Raw genomic sequence first — 14,323 nt, 5'->3', positions numbered from 1 at the left:
TGTGAGGCAGGGAGGATATTTCAACTTAGGGGGTTTGAATCAAGCCAGATTCTGACTAGACCCTTGACATATTAGGAACTAATTTCAACTGTTCATTAACAACAGGCTATATACTAAAATACTGCCAGACTAATCTAAGGAAACTCCCCTAGTTTCCCTAGTATCTCAATTCAATTCATTATTTGCCTTCAAGCCTATGAACCATGAGGACCAAATTCACATCAATAGTCAAGATTTTGTCCACAGCGATATGGATCAGACATTTTCTTTCRTAAGAATTTTAAAAAGAAAGGGGAAAAAATAAAAAGGAGTTTTTTTCACAGCTGCAAGCACAGTACAATTGTTAGTGCTGCACCTTGTATTAAAACCAGTGCAAATCTACAGTTTAAAGACATTGTGGTGTTGCAGCCTTACCTTCGTTTCACTCAGTTTTGTTTTAATGAGAGAGAGAGAGAGAGAGAAGGAGATCTCAAGTAAAGATAGCTCATTAGYTTATAATTAATCTTTTCTTGCCAGGTTACGATTAAGAGCCAATCCAAGAGCTGTTCTAAAATAACGACTGCAAAACAAGAAACAAACAAAAAATGCAAAAATGATGCACTTGCTATTTCTGTAAAGTTTCCTAAAATGTGCTCCTCTGTTATAAAAACCAGAGGAGCAAGAGAGAACCTAGAAGCCACAGGTTTTGAATGCTGAAGCACAGAAACAGCCTGAAAATCCTCAGACCAGGATTTTGCTCTTCAGAGATCTGAGCATCTTTCAGGGTCTCCAGAGCAGGCAGCAGCACGTCACCTGCTTTGAAAATCAAAGCACACATGTCTATCTGTTCCRATTGCCAAGGCATCTGTAAATGAAACCAAAATAATCAGCCATGCAGTTCTTCAGGATGCAGAGATGAAGGGTTAGTTTGTTTTCCCCCACTCAATCAATCTCYCACCATCTGCTGAGCCTGCTGGCAAGCGCCAAGTGCAGCTGACAGGCTGAGGGACACGACTCCTGCACCAAGCTATTAGGGCAGAGCATCCAGAATTACCACCACGGAGCATGTTTTGGAAGCCTGATCCTCAAGGCTCTACCTGAGGGAGGAAATAGGCTGGCACAGGGGTCTAAGGGGCAGGAAAGATGACCATGGAATTGCACGTGTTGACTCAGCCATGCCAGGGAGCACGATGCACTGCAGGTGCCTGGAAATACTCTGATTTTTCAGGATCAATGGGAAGCTCTGAGGGACTGTGGGAGAGAGGCTCATGTGAAAAGATGAGAAGCACCCTCAGTTCCCAGGATCCTGCCTGCGTTCAGCACACAGTGCTTAGCAGAAGACGGGTCATCCTTAGCACATTGCCAAATATAAAGGCCAGAGTCCGTCCAAGCGTGGACCCTCGGAGTGCTGAATGACAAACTATTACCATTATTAGCTTACAAGGATGATGCAGCATCTTAAAATAACCCTCAGCCTCAAAAGGCAATCCCTGTGTCCAGAACAATATTTTTCAAGCGCTGWCTTCTGAGGAAGGTCACAAGTACTTAGCAAAAACCGCGTGGACCAAAGTTATTTACAACAGATAAAGTAAGCTATGCATGCTGATTTAAAAATAAGATTTAATAACAGGAGGAATTCTCTGGTCTTATTTAAAGGTTGGAAGGGCAGCGCTCCCTCCGAATCCCACGGTGAACGGGACTGTGGTAATGAGGGTATTGCGAAGATGAATGGCCTGACCTGTGTCTAATAACATACTGATCCTCCTGATGAATGTGCTCACATCTTGGCATAGGAGCTTGTACGAGCCAAAGGGACTTAATACTAAAGCACGTGTTTTGGAGTTAGGGAGAAGCCTAACAGCAAAGGTTACATTTGCTAAACATAAAAACAAATGTTGTAGGAAAGGACAGCTATTGAGATATGAATATGCAAGACACGCAAAGTGGAAGAATTAAGAGATCCTTACCAACTTCTATTTTACGTATTGCAGAAGCAAAAAAGAATGGTCCTGCCTGTGGCCAACAGGCTTCAAAGGCCTTGAAGAGACAGAAAAATGGTTTGGATGYGATGAACAGAGCTGGAGAAGACACCCATATCACAGTCCTTAGGTCACTACTCCTGCAGTAAGCAACAAAATCCCTACTGATGATTAGAACTGTCTCTTGAAAGGGTTTGTGCCTCAGGAAACTCATTTCAAGTCTGCACTGAAGTGCTTTCCTCGGGGCGAGAGCCTCTCCCATCCCTGGAAGCAGGACAGGCTTTTAAGTGTGCACACGTGTAGGTGCACACACGTGTGTACAGATTCTGAGAAAGAAGGCAGGACAGGGTCATCAGAGCAGCGTAAATGTCTCACGTACCAGACTGTGGTGATGGCTACCACCATCACCAGGTATTGATACTGAACCAATCCTTGCTGCAATTTTGTGCTGAAATGAAGGTGGCTCATTCCAAAAAGCAAGTATCAGTGAGCAGGGGAGCTGAAATCAGATGAAACCATGACACAAGTTAAAAACATTAACGAGAAAATTCTGGGTTCCTGTCTCAAAATATTTTGCTGGATTCCATCTGCCTGACACCAGCACAAAGGAAGATCACCGTTTCTGAGGCCAGATATAAGAATTTGGGCAGAGAGAGCAGTGATGAAAAACCCTCATGCATATGGAAGAGCTAAGACCAAACTGCTCTGTGGCTAACGCAGCAAGGACTCCCGATCTGAACATGTTGAAAACACTGCATGAGAGGTTCCCCCCATGGAAATACTGATATTGATAGTCTGAGATTTAATAGAGCAAAACAATTCCATTCAGATCTGCTAGGCTGCAAGTCAAAGGTGCATTAAGCCCTTTGCCGTAATGTAAAATTAACTCATTTATTGAAGAATCTAAGTGCTGCTTAAGGTACTGAAACCACTGTCCCTGTGGCCAATACTTCAGAGGCCAGCAGAGAGCAACACTGCAGAGACTTGCGATTCTCCCCTCCTCATTGCCCTCGCCAACCAGCTGCCAACCAGAAAACCAGTAGCCCCATTGCCTTCATTTTCAGAGCCCTGGACACCAGCAAGGACCCCATCAAGGGAACTGGAAGCATCAGAGCAACCACAGCAGCATGAGCAGGTGCATGCAGTGATTTACTGTTTGTCTTGCACAGGGAAATAAGGAGATGCTGGATCATACACTGCATATTTTTTATTCTGTCACAGRGTAAACACAGTAAATATGAGTGAAGCCTGGCTTGGCTCAGAGGAAGAGTCCTTTGCTAGTTGGATGTGCTGTTGCTTAACAAAAAAACCCATTGAATTTTATATAAGTCTCTAAGAGGGGCTGTTCTCTCATGGTCTCAGAGGATCTTCTACGACAGGTACGGACAACCCAACAGAAATGTCTAAAAACAGCCACTAATACTATGGCTTCCACCTAAAAATCCCCACTGCTGGGTCTTCAGGAGCAGAAAATGTCCCTAAAGCAAGTGCACAAGGCATTGGCTTCCCCCTCCCCAGGCAAGAAGGTCCTTTTAGAGAACTTCAGTTTGGAAGACTTGCAGATTTGGGACATTGACTTCTCTGCTCTTCAAGAGCAGCTCCACAACCAACTGGCTCAGAGCTGAACAAGAGCTTTACTCATGAGTTTGAAGTTAGACAAGTGCTCAACATCAAGTAGGTGCTTGAGGCTCTCTGAACCTCTTGTAGAACATGTGCCCATCTTCTGCACTGCTGCAAAATTGCTTCTAACGGGCATTAGCATCTCCAGCAATAACCAAACCACGCTGCACACAACACCTGTCTCCAAAATGGACCTTTTGCTCTTAAAAAATAGATCTTCCCAGGAGCTACTCTGCCTGAAACACACAGAACAGAATGATTTGAGGATTTCCAAGAAATCTCACTACATTGATGTTTTATGCAGCGACCTCAGCTCGCAGTTCCTCTAAGTTCTTCTCAAAGTACACAGCTTGCTTCTCCTGTTGCCCTCCTGCACACTCGGGAGGGAAAATAATTAGGAAGGGAGACATGAAGCCTCTCCTTGTCCTTTGAAAAGGACAGGAGTTGTGCTCCCGACTGCTTCTGCTCCAGCTTAGCCCTCAAAGACAAAACCTGCACTTTCAAATCAAATGGAAGAAAAAGGACATTTGGTAACACGGTCTAGGAAAACCTCCCATTGAAGTCAGCGTGAATCTTTCCAACAGTTTCAGCAGGRGCTGAAGCAGAGCCCTACCAGGCACTAACAAACAGACTGTAAACCTGTTATTCTRTCCTAAGGTGTTCATCGAAATACCTTTGCTCAAAGACAAGGATTTTCAAGCTGAAGCACAGCTCGTTTTCCCTCTTGGACTCGTACACATCCAGGACTAAACTCCCTGAGCTGCCATACAGCTCCCTAGACTACCTGGCCTATGGGGAAATCCAGGGTTGCCAGTTTATTCCTGGGTAAAAGCAGGAGCATCAGAGACTGTCAGGGACTCTGCACCCCTGACCTGGGGGCAGCCTCGCTCTGCTGCAGATCAGTGCCCCAGAAAATCAGGGCAAATGCAGGACGGAGGGGCAGTTTCCTTTAGCCAAGTGTTGGGCCAAAGAATCTCCCCTCACGCCAAACCCTATGGGCTCATTTAGTCCTTTATGTTAAGATTCAGCTAAAACCACTGCTGAGTGAACAAAATGCAAGCCAGTGCTCTGCATTAATTAGACAAAAATAGGTATATGAACATCTGGAAGCAAGTGCAGCCCACGGACTGAGGCCTCCTCCTGGCAGCGGAGCCGGCGCCGACGCTCCCCAATTAGCAATTCCTCGTTAGAGCAGCCGGGCACTCCCTTCCCAGCCGCCTCATCCTCCTGGATGCTCCGCTGCTCGCCAGCAAGCTCTGCAGGCCGCAACCCAGCTCCCAGTTCTGTATTTAAAGCAGCTAAGYCAAGTTTGGAAGAAAAAGTTGTGACAAAATAATTACGATACCGTTCAAATCAGCTACAGCTTCAGGAAAAGCTACACAGAACTGAAGCCTCCTGAGAACACTGTTTATTAATTCATGCTAAAAAAAAAAAAAAACACACAAAAAAAAAAAAAAAAAAAAAAAAAAAAAAAAAAAAAAAAAAAAAAAAAAAAAAAAAAAAAAAAAAGGAATTCCATTGTTATTCCTGGAAAACACACACCATGCACTGTTGTAGCAGTCAGGTCCAAGTGTACAAGTCCTTAAAAGGAGCACAGCTGCAATGTGGGGAAAGGGAAAGGGGGGAGGAATCGTGCCCTTTACTGCTTTATTTTTTCCTCCTTAGCTTTATTTATAATTCATTTTAGGCCTTAAACCAAAGGTGACTTTGCTAGCATTGCTTTGTGTCACCAAAGGAAATGGAGTTCTATTAAAGACTAAATATTAGACTTGCRTTTTGCTGGATTAGGGCCATTTTAAATTTCCTTTAGTGTGAGGGACAATGAAATAATACTTCAAATTCCTTTTAAGAAAATCCTTCAGCTTTCCTTTTTTAAAAGAAAAGCTTCTGTTTGTATTTCAAACAGTGGGAAAAGCTGGGCATGCAGGATTTGAGTTACAAAAYCAACATTTTAATTAATGCTTTACTGAGGATATGGAATTAAAAAAGAAGATCCCATCAGTGCTCAGAAGCATATTAAAATTAATCTATATTCTGCACCTAGACTGATCAGCATCTCTTTCATAGCAGTACATAAACAAAGTATTACGTCTAGATACCTCGATTTCTGAACTCCAGTTATGCCTTTGATTTAACATCTAAGATTTATCCTAGACTGCTTCTTCCCAGCAGGAYGGGAAGAGCTTTTCCTTGCAGCCAAGGAAAGTTACGGAGTTACCTGGTTAGGTGCCCACCTGCTTGGCCTCATTGCCTCCCTTCACAGCAATGGCCTGTCCRTGAGGTGCCATCTCCCAAGTTCTCTCAGAACACCTCAAATTCAAAACTCATCCACCCACCCAACGGATGCCCYGTTACTGACCTGTATCATGTAGAGCTGGGCAATGCGATACTCCTCCACGCTCATCGGAAGAGGAATGCGATATTCCTTGATGAGCATTTTGAAGGCAAAATCTTTTGTCCGCTCAGAAGCGCGATCCAAAAGCGTCTAGTGAAGGCTCCTTAAATAACAGTAAGCAAATGCATTGAAGTTCCCTGGAAGAGAGAAAAGCAGTTATTTTCCATTCTTAGAGACTATCTTATCAAAAAAATATTAATTTCTCTTAATAGGAATAGGCTTAATAGGAGAAAGAAGATTGCCTTGAGCGGAACCAGAGGCTCGATACCAAATTGAACAGAATCTTTTGGACGAGTTGCCCTCCTGACCCTTGCTGTTTATTCATCAGACTTCCACATGCACCGGCATCCTCAGGAAAGATGCGACAATAGCTCCAAATCCACAGGCAGAGCTTTTGTTGCTGGACAATAGTGCCCCTCTTTGATGTCAGCAACGTGCCAGAGACGCCTGCACTAAAAGGTATCCGATTTTACCCTCTCACGTTTGTTCAGCGGGGAGAAAAGGCAGTAATTAGACTTCCTTGGCTCTCGGGARCGCCGCGATGGGCAGCGTCAATTGGATTCCAACAATGTGGTCTGCGGAAATGCATTTTTCTTCCTCGCTTTACTCTGAATTAGTGTCTGGTTGGGATCCGCTCTCTCTCACCTCCTGAGAAGTCTACAGCCTAATTCATCTTGCCATTGATGTTTGCGCCAGGCTCATTTTTACACTCCCATAGCAAGAGAGCACAGCTAAAGATCAAACTGCAACAGAGAACATCCAGCCTGAAGGCAATTTAAGAAAATTATTGCTTAAAAAAGCCCTGCATTTACTATGTCCAGGGTTAAAACAGTAACTTTTCAAACATCCTTAAGATTGCCCTTAGGCTGTAGATAAAGATGTCAAAAAAAAAAAAAGAAAGAAATTAAGGGAGAGAAAAATAAGAGCAGCAGGGAAGCGAGGACACAAGAAGTGCAGCCCCAGCACAACATCATTTGAAGGCCACTTTCCTAGCGCATAAAGCAGAACTCCAGCTCCTCTGCATCCCCCAAACTCACTGCTGTCCCTGCGTGTTGGCACTTTGGAGACAGAGCTGCTGAAGCCAATACAGACAAAAGGCTCACATTTGGGGAAAACAAACAAAAAAACCCYATGCAAAGCAGAACAAAGCCAACCAGCTGATGCAGGGGTTGATGCCAACACCTGGGTCCCAGGGAAGTCCACCACTGCCATCAGGAGGTCCCGGTGCCACTTTGCATGGGCAGGGCGCCTCACCAGCCCTCTACAGCCCTGAGCACACTCAGTAAATACATAAATAAATCAAACTCATGGTCGTGAGGTAGCCAGGGACACAATTTGGGTTTATAACCCAGGTCCAGACCAGGAAGAAGGCAGCTTCTCGTCTCTGGAATGGCTCTCCTGGAATAGCAGCCGCTCTCTGGTGCTGCAGCATCTAAACTATTTCTTTTAAAGTTCATTTTAATGCTGGCAGAGATACCTATGTGTGTGTGGGGAGGGAACAAAAAACCAAAAAAGTTTGACGCCTTCCATCAAACTAATCCTCCAGAGCAAGTGGGGATAATCTCATTAGATGGGTTTTAATTAGTGTCATTGCAAAGGACGACAAGCAGAGCAGGGGAACAGATCCCRAGCACAGGCCACGGAGCTCCAGGATCCCATCCCACCTCTCGCTGCCAGCAGAGCCGTTTGCTCCACCCCAGCGAGCTGGGAAAGTTGGGCTTAAAACCCTTCCTCTCCCTCCCTGCAAATGATCTGGAGCAGACTCACTCCTGCTGCAGGGATGTCAGCCGCATCTGCCTGGGCTGCTCGCTGAAAACAGGATATTTCAATCGATTGAGGGAGATGAGTAAAACAAAAATAGAAGCATAAAGGCAATAAAATGGCAGGAAAGCAGCGCCAAGATGAAAAAAAATGCGTTTATAATGAASTGTCAAGCAAGTAATAATTCAGACGACCAAGACACAGGAGAGTTTATTTCRTCACAGAGCGAAACCAGCAACGCGACGGGCCGCAGGGACCGGGACGGCAGCGTTTGGGCCCCGGCACATTGGGCAGCCCAGATGAGTGGCCTGATGACAGGGTGCACACACCACCCCTTGGGATTTGCTGCGCCCACCCACATGGCTATTTTCCCCTTGCCTTTTAAAACAGGTCCGAGTTTTTAAAGGATGAGTATTAATTGGATTGGGGGGCTGGGGATCACCATGTCAACAGGGACGGACCACAACCCTTGGCAAGTCCTGGGACTTCACGGGGAATCAAAGCAGACCCGGATGGTTCCCAGCACTGCCCAAAGCACCACTGCAGAGAGRCGGCCGCGGAGCACCGCACCGGCCCTTCTGCGGCTCTGCAAGGCGCCGGCCGCGGCACAGGCGGAGAGCTGGGGCAGGGCACACCCCAACGGGAACAGCCCAACGCGCACACCGCGACGCACAAGCAACGGGAAGCAACAGCCACACGGGACACTTTCACACGTCTTTAAGCCATGCCCTTTTTTTCCYCCCGGAGAGGGGCAATCTATGAATCACAGATCCCGGGAGAGGGGGGATCTACGAGGATCAGCAGACGTGAAGGGATCAAGAGAGGCAGCAAAGCCCCAAACTCAGCCTAGGAGCTCAGTGCTTAGGGCAGGCCCGTTTGGAGCCCCAGCTCAGCAGCCCGATGGCTAAATGAGGTGGCAAAGGACCAATGCCAACTGCCACAGTGTAATTAACGTAATGAACACAATTAATGCACTAAGGGCAGTTGAAGTGTATATGTCTCAGCAGATCGGTGCTGAAGGGGACAGGAGGCGACGCTGCACTGCGGCCCAGGCCCCACTGCCAGCTCTGCCGCTACGACCCTCCCGGCCGTCCCCTCCCCAGCTCCTCCATCAGCTCGAGCTCCCGCGCAGGCTCCTGAACACGGGCGCTTTGCAGGATGCAAGCGAGCTCCAAACCACCACAGCGGTGATGAAACCCTGTGCCAGGGCTGCTATTTCATGGATTCAGTAGGGGAGGAATAAAACCCGGGAAGCAGAGGGCGAGGGTAATTAGCTCTCTCCAGCCTCACGTGGGAGGTTCGTTTTATGCTATTAGGAGCTTGGGAGATTCGCCCCGGGCCCGCGCTCCCCATCGGCACCGACCGCTGCCGCCCGGGGCTCTGCTGCTGCTGCCTCGAGTTGAGGGAGGTCTCTCGAAGGAAAGATCACACTAATGAGCTGAAGATCTGCATCCAGCGCTCCCCTCCTGAGCAGCTTCCTTGGAGCATCTCCTCAGAGCTGAGGAGCGAAAGAGAGGTAATAAAAAGCACCGAGAAGCCCAAGCCAAGCAGGTCACAACAAGGGGATGAGCAAAGGCAGGACCTGGACAACACACCTACCGGCTTCCTTTAGGCTCCTTACATCTCCTTTGCCCCCCAACAGGTGCCTCCGTGGATGAAGATGTTTTTAAGAGCCGGTCCCAAGTGTCCAGAGCATTTGGGCCTGGGGGAAGCGATGGGCTCGAGAGCCGCCCACAGTCCCTGTCCGGCCAGATGCTCAGCAGCTTCCCGAGGCAGCTCGGGGTGCAGACGTATCGCGCTCCAATTTATTTGTGCCGTTGGAAACGGCAGCATAAACGTAAAGCAGATTTCTAGGAGCCAGAGTCAGCACTTTTCCGCGGGCGGCCTCGATGCTCCCGTCTTGATTAATGCGGCATCCTCCTGCCGGCCCCACCGCAATCCCGCTCCGCCTCGCGCGCCCGGAGCGGCGGCTCCGCCACCACCAGCGCCTCCTTTCCCACATCAAACACCCCCAGCTGCTTCACGGCCTCCCTCATCCTGCACCAAGCCCCAAGCTAGCCCTGGCTGCCGGCCAGCAGCCACCAGAGCACCAGCTCCCAAAGAAGCTCCCATGGAATTTATTCCACAGCATTCCCATCTCCACCTGGATGTGCCACCAGGCTGCAGCAGCAGCATCTTCCCCAGTCGCACGATATAGGGCAAGGGGAAAACACAATTTATGAGGGTTTTCCAAGCAGATGCATTTTGAGCGTTTGTATTTGACCATTCCCTTCTCCCCCTGTGCAGAAGCAGTTTCTCCTGCACAGGCAATGGGACATTTTCCAGCCAATGTTCACATTACAAGTTTAGAATGCCCAAAATTTCTATGTAGTAACTTGTGGCTATGATTATTCACCAATATTACTAAACTTTAAAACTCCCATTTCTAACAAATACCTCATCCTATCTCTCAGTTATTCAGTGCACATGCAAGAGAGCTGAGGGTTGTATCAGTCCTATCTGCTGACAGAGTCAAGCAGACAAAAATACCACTGATAAAGCCTTGAAAAGTCAAGAGAAAGACTTAAAGCACCTTAAAAATGTACAGCTTGCACCATTGCTACTTAAAGGGTACTACGTCAGCAAGTGGTGTGTTCTCTGCCATACTGCATCTCAATCAGACATCGAATCTGCTGCATCYTTTTACAACTAAGGTTTGCATGTGGATGCTTGCACAGTTGCACCACTGCATGTAGATACACCTGACCATGAGTTGGACACGGGGTTGCTCACGTTGCAGCACCCAGACCCGCAGCTCCAGGCATCCAAACTCCAGGAGACCCCCTGGCCGTGCCGGGACGCAGCCCACGCTGCTGCCAGCCACAGAGGATGAGGAGGAGGAAGAAAAGGGCCGCGCGCGGGGGACAAGCCTGGGGACCGACTCACAAAGCGCAGGCAGCGGCTCAACGCGCCGACGACCAAAYGCTGCTCGAGAGGAAAGGCGCAGGCAGCGAGTCGGGTTTACAGGACTTAATCTTTTTTCCATTATTAGATACAATTTGACGTCACTTATAGAATTTAAGAGCTCATTGTAAAGCAGACGTTTATTACAACAGAAGGATGGAGCCCGTCCAAATGCAATATAGCTACACTGCAGCTATTAAATCTTGTTATCGTTCACTGGGCAGCCAAATGCTGGCTTGAAGAAAAAAATAAAATAAAAACTACATGACACAACATTTTTCCTTAAGTATTCCAGAAAATTGCATCGTTTCTTCATACTTTCCATTCTCATCAACATTTGGGGAGGGAGAAACGTCACTCCCTTTCATCTGCTTTACAGATGATGCTGCAGAGCAAAGCGGGAGCCCCTCTTTGACACCCRGACTCGGAGGGGAACAGGTGAAGTCCATCAGCTGAACTTTGCCTGGAAAATAAATGTTTCAAGTCATGCCATGCCTGGGGGTTATGCAATAACGAAGTAATAAAGAGAGCCATTACGAGAGCTAATATGCACAGTGAAACCGCAGACGAGTTCAGAGGGAAAGACAAACCGCGCTCTAATCCTTCTGCTGATACTGAGGATAAAGCTGGATATTAAAAAGAATCTATCTGATATTAAAGGTTAAGAGTTTCCAAGCAGTCATCGTGCTCTGCGCAAACCGAGTGGTCACTGAATCCTGCTGGGAGCCCTGTGGCCTTGCTGCAAACAAGGAGGGATTACATATACACCTATACATCCACGTGCATGCAACATCCGTCTCCCCAAGAGTTGCACAGGCACCTGCATTCCAGCTATCCCACACCCTATATTTTTTCCTTTTTAAATTAACAGCAAAGCATGAAGTCCTAAGAGCTCCTACCCTTCAATCCTAGGGTTACTGAGCAGCAAACAACCGGCTGCCTTTGCTGGTCGGGACCTTCCCTTGATTGTCCCACCAAAGCTGCCAGGCTGGGGGTGCCTGAGGTCTGAGAGCAGCTGGAGGCCAAGTCACCCCCAGGTCCCAGGGCCACAACCAAGGGCAAACCCAGGCCAGAGCCACCAGTTCACTCCTACTTTGGAGACGGGTCCTTTGCTGCACCACTGCTTGGGAAGCAGGGCTATTTCTCACCTCTTTTAAGTCTGTGAATAAGGAGACTTGCTCAAGGCTGCAAAAATAAGGAGCCTCGCAGCCCCTGCACTGCTGCAGAGGTAGAAGGTTTTTGCTGTCTAACCTAAATTACTCTTGCTACAGTTTAAGCCTCTCTCTCCTTGTCCTTATCTCAGGAGAGGCAGCGAATGGCTCATTAGTGGCTCTTCTGCAATATCACTTTTCCACATTCGAAGTTGTGCACAGTGCCCCTCTCCTTGTTTTCTGCTTCTGGATTAATCCACCCTAATTCTTTCATTCTCTCTCCAGCAGGGATGTTCYCCAGCCCTCCCTTAACCCCAGCTGCTCCTTCACCCTTCCTCCCACTGATTCAAGTCTCCATGAACGCTGCTGAACTTTATATGAAAAAAAAAATCTATATGGAAAATGTCACATGAAAAACAGGAGCCCCCRTACAATGTTTGCCACCAGGATCAGGCCAGTGTTGGCTGCTTGGCCAGAAACCCATTGCAGCCTTTACTGCATCTCCATCGCACCAGCCATGCCTCATTTTATAGCATATTCATGAGTTTTTGCACTTCACCCAATTACTATCTCCTCAAGGTTATTTTGAATTCTTATTCCGCTCTGCAAATACCTGCAGATCGACCAAATCCATTCCTAGAGGCACATAATGTGCTCGTCCCGCTTTGGCATGCAGGGCAGCTCCGGAAAATTCAGGATTCCTTCCTTAGGAAGAGCTCTCAGGAAACCGAGACAGCAGCAGCAGCTCCTGTTTTTCAATAGTTGCTGCCTCGATGGAAATAACATTTTTACCACCTCGCTTATGCAAATATCATGCAAAAAAAAAAGGGAAGGAACATTCATAGCTGGTTTAAAAAGACCGTTTCATAAAGGGAAGCACTGTGTGATTGCAGAGCCAGTGCTCCAGCACCATAATATTTCACGCTGGTTTCATTAGGCTGAGATTTGCCTTGCCTGGAGGCAAAATAGGGATAGAGAAAATAAGTCCTACTCCATCAGGGAAAACTTGTAATGGCACCTAAAAAAAAAAAAATATCAATCTGGGAAGCCAAAAAAACCCAAGACAGAAATGCAGCAGTGGAGGCTGATGAGTAAAACTGCAACCGAGCCTGAAAGAGGCCATTTTGCTCAAGAATGGTAAATGTTTAATATCTCTATTGCTTCTTTCATCCATAACACCAACAGATTAACAAGGTTCCTGTGGCTGCGTAATTTCTTTGGAGTTTTGATCCTGGAAATAATTACACTAAATATTTCATAAAAATATTTCCTAAGTGCCTTTGAAAGTGATTTTTTTTTTTTCTTACTTAAGAAAAAGGACTTGCTGGCCGCTCTGAGATTGCAGCAGGGTAATGAAGGTGCACGGATAATCAATAACCACTTTCAGCTYATTAGTCAGCACATTTCGGGCCTGCTGCTCCTTCCTTCCTCCCTTCCCTGCGCATCCCACATCCCGGGAGTTTCTGAGCCAGCAGCTCCTGCGACTTGCTCCAACACCAACGCTCTCCAAACAGCTTCCCAGGACCTCGTGAGCAGAAGCCAATACCAGGAGGAGGCCAATACCTGCCTCGACCTCCATCGCACAGGAAGCCCACTTGGAAAACAGCAGAGACTGGGCCGAACACGTCTCGGGTGCCATCGCTCCAACCACCGGTGGGTTTTSCTGAGCTCCAGATGTTCTCCAAAGGGAGAACATTTGAATGTCTCTTACCCACTGCYTTTGTATCTACCAGTGATCTCCATGGAAAGGAAAGTAATTCCTGGAATGTATCACAGCTAATTGGCTTCTTCAAGAATTAACAGGTTCTCCGTGCAGGCCAGCAGCTTCAAAGCTCCTCAAAGCTTCAAGAACTTCTCTTAAATATATATATCTACACACACACACACACACACACAGAGACACATATATCCCTTATGAAAACACACGTCCCTGAGCTCACACCACAATAACACCAGCTGTGATTAAGTAGCGTTCAGAGCACATCACTGGCACTGACATCCTGGGACTCAAAGAACAGTTTAACTTTGCAGCTGTCAAATCACAGGACAAACTTGACAGCCATTTCTATATCATGATTTAGCCTCTTATTCTGATCATTTCTTTCTCCAGCTTCTCCCCATTCCCACTTGGGCCCAAATTCCAAGCAGTAACTTCATTAGCACCATCAGAAAGCCCCGTTGCAGCCTGACCGCAGGGAGGGAGAGCGGCCAGAGCCCTTCCCAGGCAAGGCTCCAAGGGGACTCGCCCTCCTCAGCACCGACGACAGCCCAGGGCACCTACAAAGCTCTASAAGACACGTGGAAGTCCAAAAGCACCTGAACTGGGAAGTTCTGGCCCATCTGAGAAGCTCTAACAACGAATTCCAGGTAGAGGAGCCAAAGAGCTTGGACGCTGCAACCCTGATCATGACAGGGMACAAAGACAGGAGAAAAGACATGGGAGGAAAACTATCCCCAGGGATAAGTTACCTACATTTTACAGACAGGCAGCAAAA

The 14,323-nt window shown here is 47.4% G+C and overlaps 1 protein-coding gene across 1 annotated transcript in view; it reads right to left on the bottom strand.

Moving 5' to 3' along the window:
* Positions 1–14,323, bottom strand: part of PITPNM2 (phosphatidylinositol transfer protein membrane associated 2) — a 90,291-nt gene that overhangs the window by 44,172 nt on the left and 31,796 nt on the right. The window contains exon 3 of the mRNA XM_026037602.1: positions 5,938–6,110. Coding sequence (XP_025893387.1) covers positions 5,938–6,015 — 78 coding nt within the window. The 5' untranslated portion in view covers positions 6,016–6,110. The remainder of the gene's footprint in view (positions 1–5,937; positions 6,111–14,323) is intronic.

The sequence above is a fragment of the Nothoprocta perdicaria genome, unplaced genomic scaffold (assembly GCF_003342845.1).
Source record: "Nothoprocta perdicaria isolate Ctin4 unplaced genomic scaffold, notPer1 scaffold_2, whole genome shotgun sequence".
NCBI classification, from domain to species: domain Eukaryota; kingdom Metazoa; phylum Chordata; class Aves; order Tinamiformes; family Tinamidae; genus Nothoprocta; species Nothoprocta perdicaria.
The sequence above is the reverse complement of the archived record's forward strand: the minus strand, read 5'-3'. Positions and strand labels throughout refer to the sequence as shown.